The 10,817-nt window shown below is 44.3% G+C and overlaps 1 protein-coding gene across 4 annotated transcripts in view; it reads right to left on the bottom strand.

Moving 5' to 3' along the window:
• Positions 1-10,817, bottom strand: part of LOC122527866 (B-cell lymphoma/leukemia 11B) — a 62,729-nt gene that overhangs the window by 22,469 nt on the left and 29,443 nt on the right. For all 4 annotated transcript variants that reach the window (XM_043652424.1, XM_043652426.1, XM_043652425.1 and 1 more), the window contains exon 2: positions 10,309-10,761. In XM_043652424.1, coding sequence (XP_043508359.1) covers positions 10,309-10,761 — 453 coding nt within the window. The remainder of the gene's footprint in view (positions 1-10,308; positions 10,762-10,817) is intronic.

Here is a 10,817-nt window from a genome sequence, read left to right as displayed (position 1 = left end):
TCGGCTGATCATTGGGAAAAAGGGGCAAACAGGCAGCTAACGTTAAACGCAATCTCTGCTCGGGATGGGACAACTCACTCGCGCGATTTTCGATCTTCGCGCTTCGAGTTGCTGAAATTATTCAAGAGAAACTGAGAACAACGCGCTGAGGCGTGCATCGCCAATATGCAGTGTCCAATAAATGAATCACGCCGGCGACAATGGGACGACGTAAACAATGAATCCTAAATTAAATTAGAAACAACGTCGGGGGAACGTCAGCTTCATAAGCGATATAGGGTATATACGTCGCGGCGACAATGCACAATAGAACACATATCGCCGCGTGTAACAAGGTGCTAAGTAGAATAACGAGGCTGCCGGGTGGGCGACTGACTTTTTCTTTCTTTCCCCGCCTCGCTGACCTTTCACCACGCGATTACGCTTGCGTTTTACGGCGTCGTCCAAGACGTAAGAAACGCCGAACCGGCATGGCAGAGTGAAAATGCCGCGCGCGCGATCCCTCGCGTGGATAACCTCGTTTCCTTCCACCAACTCGTCTCGTTCGCTTCGAATTCACTCAAACTTCCGACGCCGCCTATCGTCCATCAGCAGTCTGACGCAATTTCTCCACAGAGGTCTCCCGTTTCTTTTAGCTACTCGGCAGGAATTTTCGAACGAAACTTTGTCGACGAGACAAAGGAGCGGAGAAGCAGGAAGGAAAACCACTTAATTTCCAGCGCGTCATCGATTCGACGGACCTGTTGGAGAGCGAACTCGGCTGACCCCGGCGCGCCGGCAGAATTAGAAAGCGAGGAAACGGACGAGTCACGGTGGAAATCGAGGTGGGCAAACCGTGGAAATTTGGCATATTGTTTCACGCCCGTTTCTGTCCCTGCCGGGCGGGGCTGGATGCGGAAGATGTTGCCGAGTCGCCGCGACTCGTACAAGATGGGACCCGACATCCAGCGAGATAAGCAAGTGCTCCGGCATAATAAAGGTGTATCGATTCACAGGCGGACGCTTTTCATATGCAAACGTCGCGGCTGGCCATCCGTTAGGATTATTTCTTTAGCTTTTCCACGATCTTCTCCTCTCTCTCTCTGTCTCTCTCTCTCTCTCTCTTTCTCTACGGATGCTCCGGTCTCTACCAGAGATGCGGCCGATAAAGGAACGCATCGATCATGATTTATAGAGTTCCACTTACAGCGTGAATGGCTTTCGCGAGAAAAGGACCGCGGCAACGAGAATCATTGGAAATTCGAAATTTATATCCACACGTAGGTAGATACGTCCAACACCGCCGATAATTTCCGTTGGATCGCTTTTTCGGCTATCCAATTTTCATTTTCTGTTCTATTCTTCTGTTTTTTTTTTCAAATTTGATAAACATTAAAGACAATAATTGTTACATGACGTTAGTCTAACCTAGTCTAACCTAGTTATAACCTAGATTCATACATGTTGTAACATAACCTATCTTCATACATACTTGTTATAACATAACCTATATTCACACATACTTGTTATAACATAACCTACGTTCTAGTTGAACGTATCGGCATTTAACGCTGTTAAATTTTGAAAAGATTTGAGCCAATCCTATCAGAATGGAAGAGCTTCCGATGCTTTGTGAGTTAGCATAACAATGCTACAAGTGTCATTAACTTCTTCACACCCTTGGCCACCATGCGTGGACGGTCATAGTCATTTTTTTGAAATTTCGAAATGTGAACTTCATTCTCTTACGTGTTATCCTCTTTATTTACCGAAAATGAAATGAAATCAAATTAAATTTCTTTGTTACGAGCTAAAATTAAAAATTCGTCCTTGAAGAGGTTGATGCTATTTATCCTTACCGTTCTGGCTTAAAAAATTTAAGGCCAGAAGATTTTTCAATCTTCTCGACTAAAACTCTGAAATAAAATAAAATTTCTATACAGTTACTAACCCTAATATATGTGCCATAGAAAAGCTACTGTTTTATAACGAGTGAAAGAAAGTAACAACTATTTTTAAGATTCTCAAGCTCAATTGTTGCCAAGGCACTTTCTCTGAAAGTTGGATTCGTCGGGAGGGATGTATCGCAGGATCAAACGTACAATATGGCCGCATACACGGCTCGCCGATAGTGACCGAACCGATTTTCCTCAGAAATTGCCCGACAAATTGGCCCAAGCGACGTTTGCCGGCAAATCGTTCGGAACGCCATTGTTTAACGACGATCCAAGCCCTGGTCATCCTACGAATACCTTTCAACCCTTTCACGGAAGATTTCACACGAAACTTAGCCACCCTCAATCTGGAGGGCAGTTCCCGTGCAATAATTTCCCAAATGCCCTCCGGCTTTTTTCGATACCTCGCATCGTATCTCTCGTAGATCTATCACACGTGTTTTCCAAGTTTTCCACGATTTTTTCGAGAATTTCTGTTCGAATAACAGCGAGACAAAAAGATTGACGATTTATCGGCGACCAGATAAGTGAGTTTTCAGACTTTCGATGAAATTAATACTTCGCACAGACTGACAATATCCCGTTGTAAATTCATCGTTCGACACTCGATAATTGGGTAGGCGCTCGATAGCGTCGTGTAACATTGATCGGATGTAATCAATAATTTTCGAGATACACGCGAGAGTTGGAACTTGAACAGAATCTATTCCGAATGTTACAACTTGTGAATTTTCTGCTCTGGATGTTTCGCGATTAAAGGCGAGAGTGTCACTATATCGTCAGCAGTGTAGCACAAAATTGCAAAGGGAGAAAGAAAATTTGTTGGAGAGATAAATTCACCACAAGACACGAGACGAGACAGAGACAGAGAGAGACAGAGACAGAGAGAGACAGAGACAGAGAGAGAGAGAGGGAAAGTTTCAATCGGTCAATCTCCGTCGAACAAGCATAATCTGATCCCTGATTAAAATCGCCCACAATCTATCTACCTGGATACAATGCGGCGCGCGTTGTCCCTTTTAAGTGCAACCCTTGTACCTAGGACAAAGTGCATACGCCGCATACGTTGGCTAATCGATATTTTAATATTGTCACACGCCATTCTGGATTAAAGGCGTTCCGCGTGTGCGTGCACGCACACTTGCGTCCACGCGCGAGGCAGATGTGCCGGCGATTCGAAAAGCGAGAACACGTCTCGTGCCTGCCTGCCTCACGTGTTTAATAAATTTTCGTACATCGTCTCGTATCTGACATCGTCCACTGACAACAATCGCCCCTGGCCGATCAATAACCGCGGCCACCAATGATCGTTTCATAATTAATAAATCCTGGAAATAGTTGTCGCTCGATAATCGCGGCTATTAACGTGCCGACTACGCGAAAATAGCTTCGCCGGCATACGAAATCGGCTGCGAAAGGCTGCTCGGATTCACTAGCGATCACACAGACAGGGGATGTAAAGAGGCCTGATCTTTGAATATTTGAAACGCTCAACGTCTGCGAGATCCGATCTTGATCCGCCACCCTTCGTTTAACATTCTCTTAATCGATGTTCGATTCTTTTTTCTCTTTTTCTTGAATCAAGCATTTAAAATAATTTGAAATCTTTTTTTTTTTTTTAAGATTTCTGTCATCCAGTTATCCCTATTCAATTGTAAAAGAAACATCTTTAAAAGCTTTGTTTGTAAGAAAAATATGGAAATGGATACTAGCTTTAGAATTAATTTCAGCTATTATTATAGTATTAGCTTTTAGAATTAATTTGTAACTAGCGCAGCAAATTGCATTGCTTCGTACTTCACATCTTTGTCGAATCTGTCGCGCATTTTTCGGCTCGTCAAATGTCTCGCGAGACGAAGCTTTTTAACCTCTTGCGCTGGCAACTGGTTCGCGGACCATAACGAGTGACCAAAACCGTATACAATAATTCGTCGCTTTCTTTTCCTTTTGAACTCGTATCGGTATGATATCACTGGATAGAAATTATTAAACTCGTCATTTGTTTTGCCTGGATTACACTTAAATACTACTTGAAACTGAGGAAAATGACAAAAGATTCTCGACGTGCGTGGCAAGAGGTTAACCTTGACCCTCTGACACAAGAGGCGCCTATAGGCGCCCGGAAAATTTTACCGACCATAATTTCCAAATCTCATTTGAATCAGACGCAAGTCTGAATGCTAACTCAACAATTACATATTCCGTTAGTCATATGTTACTTAAATACGTTTATTTTACAGTCGGTTTTTCTATATCCTCAAAATGAAAAATTGGGATAATAAAATGGTCAAAGTACATGACACAACAAATGACTCACGTTGCGTTGTATATTCATATTTTATAGATACGATGTAATTGTTTGATATCTCGGTACAATCACCGTACTACAAAGAGAAAGAATAACTACGTGCTTGATTTTTACAACGTATATCAACCCCTTGCGCTGGCAATTGGTTCGCGGACCATAACGAGTGACCAAAACCGTATACGATAAGTCGTCGCTTTCATTTTCTTTCGAACTCGTCGGTACGATATCATTGAAATAGAAATTATTGAAAAGTAATAAACTTATTATCTGTTTTGACTGGGTTTTACTTAAATATGCTTAAAACTGAGAAAATATTGCAATTTTGGGACAAGAGGTTAACCCCTTGCGCTGACAACTGACTGCGGACCATAACGAGTGACCAAAACCGTATACAATAATTCGTCGCTTTCGTTTCCTTTTGAACTCGTCGGTACGATATCACTGGATAGAAATTATTAAAAAGTCACAAACTCGTCATTCGTTTTGCCTGGGTTACATTTAAATCAACCTGGAACTGAGAAAATGTTGCAGCCAAGGGACAAAAGATTCTCGTCGTTCCAGCGCAAGAGGTTAAACAAACCCACGTCGGTACTGGGCCGAAGCAGCCCGCGACAGTGTTTCTCGTGGTCAGCGCAATGTTGCAAACGTCCCTTGTTCCCCTGCCCGACCGCAAAACGTCAAGAGCGAACCGTGGTGCCCATTAACTCTCTCTCGTCTGGCAAACAAACAGGAAAGAAAAAGAAACGCTCGCTCGCGTCGCGCGGCTTCAACGTTCCTTCTGCTTGCAATAACAACGTTTCCAAAGGCCAACGCGTGCCAAAAATATTGCCCCTCTTCGAATGTTTGCGCTGTTATTGCGCTCGGTCGTGGCCGACTTCATCCACCGAGCGTCGGCGCGCTTCGGGGAAAAAAAAGAAGAAGAAAAAAGAAGAAGAAGAAAGGCTGGAAAGAAAAGGCGAAGCGAGAGGAAACGTACATAGTTTATCTTGGCAGTTTGGAACGTTGCTACCTCGCTGCTTTCGCGTCTTCCACCGTGACACTTTAATTGTCTTCGGTGAACCTTCGCCGCGAGCGAGGAGACAAATGAAGTTTGTTGCGAGCTTCTGTAACGTGTCTTTGTTCGAGAAAGACCGGCAAAGCAGGTGACAGTGGAAGGGTCGGGGGGGAAAAAGAAGCAGAAAACCAAAACCGGGGAGAGGCTCGTATTAGCCGACTGTCGGCGACTTGACCCAGATATATAATTCATACACGGGAAATGACGCTAAGAGGAAAAGAAAGAAAGAAAGAAAAAAAAAAAAAAAACAACCAGAGGAGAGGACAAGTCGCGCGTATTGGCACTGCCGCTCGTCGTGTATCGCTTCTGTGTCGTCCTCGTTGACTTCCTTCCTCTAGCGGGTGAAAAGGCAGAAAAAGAGAGAGAGAGCGAGAGAGAGAGAGAGAGAGAGAGGAAAGAAGAGAACGGAAGGGCTGCAGGAGCTCGAAACCCTGAGATACAACCAATTCGCAAGCAATTTTCGTCGCGCCTCGGGCGGTCCACGAAGGCGATCTAGCACGCGGATGACGGAGAAAGAGAGCGAGGTGGAGAGCGAGAGAAAGGAGGTTGGAAAGGGGAGGGACGCGCGAAGGAAGGCATAAAGAACCGCCGTTGGAAAAAGCTCGGTCACGAACCGGGGGAATTAATATTCCAGACAAACGTGACAGATAGATCAAATCTGCATCTCACCGGGAACGCCGGTGTCAATTTCGACGGATTATCGCTGCTTGTCTCCGTTCCTCCTCGCTTCGTCCTCAATGCCAGACTTTCCTTTTTTCTTCTCTTTTTTTTTTTTTTTTTTCTTTTCACCCCCGTAACGTCACTCTCACGACGTGTCCTCGCTTCCTCCCGTCGGGAAACACAGTCGCTGCCGGATAATCTTTCTCTCGTCTCGAGTATTGGCTTGGCAGTTGCTAAACGTTTGAAAATGAAATTTTCGCCGAAAGAAACGAAATAAAGGGCAGATCGTTCAGAGTCGCGGAGGGTTGCGGCTTCGCGATGTCTTACCTGGTCGCACACTCGAGAACCCAGATCAAAAACACACACACATACACACAAACACACATAGGGTGATGTCGCGCGTCAACCAGTCCGCTCACGTTTCACGCACATTGTCGCACGAATTCACACGTACGCGCGTGCTCGCGTGCGCGCTCGTGCAGCATTGGCTCGTGCGGACCACGTGGCCAAACAATAGGACGATTCTAATTGGGCTTTCGGACGTGGCCGGTCGATGAAAAAAAAAAAAAAAAAGCTGGACAAAAAAGGCGACGAAAGGGGCTTATCCGGGAGAACAAGCTGAACGCGGACGTAGACTCGGGGGTTGAAACGGCAGCAGCAGCGGCAGAATTGGGGGGGGGGGAGGGGGGTTAACTCTCATTCTCTTCCGCGTACCTAGCGGAAAAGAGGGGGGCTGTTTCACGGACCGTGATGAAATTTTAAAGAGACACACCGGTGCGCGCGCTCGCTCGCGCCGGATCAACAAGCTGTTGCGTAATTACGATCGTTTGCATTAATCAAAAAACCCGACGACCGCCGAATGGTTTGACCGCGAATGGAGAATCGACCGTTCGAGTGTGAAAAATCTTCGAACAGGGGAGGGGTGAACGGCGAAGCCGTGAACGAACGGTTGAAATTTTCTTAAAATAACAGCGTCTTCTAACCACTTGCGGACCGTAACGAGCGACCGAACCGTACACAATAATTTCGTCGCTTTCCATTTTCAACTATTTTCACTTAAATATATAATTTTACTTATTACAACATGTTATGCTGTGATGTATAACGTACAATATGTTATAGCATAATCTGTGTTATGCCTAATATAACCTATATTCTAGTTAAATACATTGACATTTAGTGTGTTTACTGTTAAATTATATTACAGATTAAAGCTGTAATAACTTTTTAAGTAGAATAAAATTTTCTACAGTGTCAGGAAACGACGTTACTTGTAGCCTATCCTTAGCCACGTTGCGCTGGCGACTGATTGCGGACCATAACGAGTGACCAAACCGTATACGATAACTCGTCGCTTTTATTTTAAACTCGTCGGTACGATATCACTGGACAGAAATTATTCAGAATAAATTTATTATTTATTTCGCCTGGGTTAGGTACTTAAAACATACTTGAAACTGAGAAAATATTGCAATTTTGGGACAACAAGCAAGAGGTTAAGCATCAGCGTCGTCAGCCGGAGGGAGTTAGGTTAAGATGTTAATACTTTTAATTATATAATAATAATTATATTATATTATAATAATATAATATGCATAATGTTATACATGTTATATTATAATAATTTTAATAACGTGATGTTGGTTCGACGATTTAATAAGAGTGAGTTATACAATGTACAATTATCGTTGGAATTTTCAATAGTAGAGATGGTAAAAGACAATGTATTATGCATTCGAGTAAATAGTTATCGCATCTTAGTGGTTGATTAATAACCTTAACGAGCGTAGACACAACGGTTATACAAAGGATTCTCGAATACGCTTGACACCGTCTCCTGCAAGATTTTTCGAGCATAACTGCTCTAGGGGTGAATTAGTGATAACGAGCATGCACAACTGCGATTCATTTATTCCGTCATTCGCATCGTGAAATTGTAATCGTTCGCGTGGTTAATTGGTATCGTTGGGTCATAAGGTCATACCGCCAATAATAATTCATGCCAACCTCGGATCAAGTTACTCAATTACTCAGCACGAAAGAAAAAAGGATATCAACGATCGTAAAATATATATTTTAAGTAACCTATAATTCGCGGAATCGTTCGAAACTTGAGCAGTTCGATCGGTGGTAATCGTTTTAATCGAAGAAGCATTATTCCGTGGAAAAATCCTCTTTCTCTCTCTCTCTCTCGTTCACGCTTAATCGTCGCTTTTCGAACGGGACACAATTAAGACGGGACGATTCTTAAGGAACCAGGCCGCCCTCGGGATCATTCCGGGGCGAGCGTGATAATGTTTGCAAAAGCGAAAACACGCTAATTGTAAGAAGGAGAGCGGAGGAACGACCAGCGAATCTCATTGAATATCATCGTCCGGGAACCTTCTTTTCTCTCTCTCTCTCTCTCTCTCTCTCTCTCTCTCTCTCTCGTCTCCACCCTCTGTCTTTATTTCTGCGATGCAAAACAGCCGGCCGCGGCAATTTGCACAGGTAAGCACCGAGTTAAGAATCTCAAAGGCTGTGCTTTCAATTCATCAGGGGCGTCGGGCCGCATGAATTTCGTTCGAGGTCGTGGCCGTGTCTTTGAAGTTAATCGGAGTAAACCGTCGATTCCTCTCCGCGAGTGGGTACGAAATTAAACCCCCCCCTTCTCTCTCTCTCTCACTTTATATATCACTGTCATCCCGTTGATTCTCGAAGAACTCGGAAAACTGGCAAGAAATTGACACACGGCTAAAATTTGAGTCGAGCACGATCGTAGTCCGAGTTTGAAAATTTGAGAGAATTTTCGATCGATTCCCAACAGCTGGGAATATCAATTTCCAGCCGTGTCGATTCGGTAAAAATATATCGCCCGGGGAGCAAACTGTCAACCGTCGAACGCTTGATCTATCTGTCATCTGCGCAGTGAAATTCTGGTTTCGGATTCGTTTTCGGTCGAGGGGGGCGAGAAAGAAAGAAAGAAAGAAAGAAAGAAAGAAAGAAAGAAAGACAGAGGAAAAGGGAGTTTTTAAAGTACAGTTACCGGCTGCCATGTGATGTCGATCGTGGTTCAACGAGCACGGACAATGCCGCGGTAGATTCGATTTTTGAATTTAAAGAGCCCGCTCGGGAGACTGGGGTGAACCTGCCCCCATGGCCTCTCCTCCTACCCCATCGTGGCCTTTCTCTATCGGAGGCCGCATTGTCGAAGGGTTCAACGTGCGAATGTCCACTGTTGCGCTGGTTTCCGCGTCCACCGACCAAATAATCGTAATCAATTTCACTTTCGAAACTCGCCATTTCGATTCTGGTTTCGAGTGGTTTTACGCTCGCCAATCGGCGGAGAGTTGGGGAGGATTTCCAGGATCGTTAAAGTACAAACGATGAAAAAATCCCAGAGCTCGACTTTCTTTTCTTTCCTTTGGGCAAAAATTGCCCACTCGGGGAGTTGCCAGTTTCGAGAAATTGTAAAATTATCTTTTCAATCGAAGCGTGGCGTAGCGTTGTTAGACGAAACAGGATACTGGAAATAGTTTGCCACTTATTTCCCTATCGAGAATGCCGACGTTCCAAGTCGCTCTGCATAGAGCACGGAGCGAGATAGCATTTGTTGCCGGAACACTCGCGTTTTATTTATAGATGCTACCTTGACTCCGGGAGAACTCGGCGCAGAACTCGAAGCGGAGTGTATGAAAACATCGCCGGGGCATCTTTAGCAACACGTGCCTACGTCACGAATGTCAGCTCGGCTTTTGTTCGTGAAACGTTTGTAACTTTCTAAATCGTGCGTTAAATTGTCACAATTCTCATTTGTGCGAAATCCAGTCCCCGCTCAGAGCTAAATAGCTCATTGAACACGTTCGGTACTGGGCCAATTTTTGGTTACTTTTGGTCACTTGGGCCATTAGGATTAATAGTTTTGCTTCTAAGGTGTGTCTTACAATTTTTATAACAGTAAAAACTATAATTATGAAGAAAACTGTCCAGAGTTTAAGTTTACATGCATTACATTTAATTTTAATTTCAAGTATTTAACAATTTTTTAATCACGTCAAAATTATATAATTTAAATATAATAATAATATAATTATACAATTTAAAATGAGAGATTTCGTTCCAAATATTTTTAGTATTATTACGTGCCAAGTGATAATAAATAATATTGAATTTACTATATAAGTTGTATACAATAATACTAAACACGTGAGATCCTTCTAACAAAGTTTCCACAGCGTCTTCTGAACCACCACAATACGATATAAACGCCAAGTTATTTTACAACAAACTTGCTTGAACCTTTACAACGAAATGGCTTGAACGAGTCGTGTTAATATATTTGCAAATCTGAGGAGGTGGAGGAACGTACTCACCAGAATTCACTGTGTTAGTATCCGCGTCGACAGATTCGGTCTTCTGTTTTTTCGGCAGGTCCTCCTTGTCCTCGTCAGAGGCTTCTGTCCGTCTCTTGGGCGTCGAGCTGGCGCTCGCCTTCAGCTCGATCGGGCTTCCGCTATCGGGGCCGGAGCCCTGGGGCGTCGGAGGGCTCTCCAGCCTGCCTCCCCCCCTCTTGTTGATGGGCGCCGAGATGCTCGGCACCGAGTTCAACTTGGAGTCCTGGTCGACCGTCTTTAAGGCGAGCGCGTCCTCCGGGTCGGAATCCTCCGGAGCTGCGGTCGCCGGTGGACTGTGACAGCCCTGTAGAGTGCTGCGACAGTGGTTCACCTTGTGCTCGATGAACCGCACGATCTCGCCAAGGGGGTACGACACCCTGCATGCCCCGCATTGGACGGTGTCTGGGGATGTGGTGCCTTGCGAGGTTTCCGCTGGAAAATCACAATATTTCACATCTTTCAGTCTCTTTCCTTTCTTTTTCTTTTTT

This window comes from Frieseomelitta varia, unplaced genomic scaffold (genome assembly GCF_011392965.1).
Source record: "Frieseomelitta varia isolate USP_RPSP 00005682 unplaced genomic scaffold, Fvar_1.2 scaffold_235, whole genome shotgun sequence".
NCBI lineage: Eukaryota > Metazoa > Arthropoda > Insecta > Hymenoptera > Apidae > Frieseomelitta > Frieseomelitta varia.
This window is presented reverse-complemented; position numbering and strand designations above follow the sequence as displayed.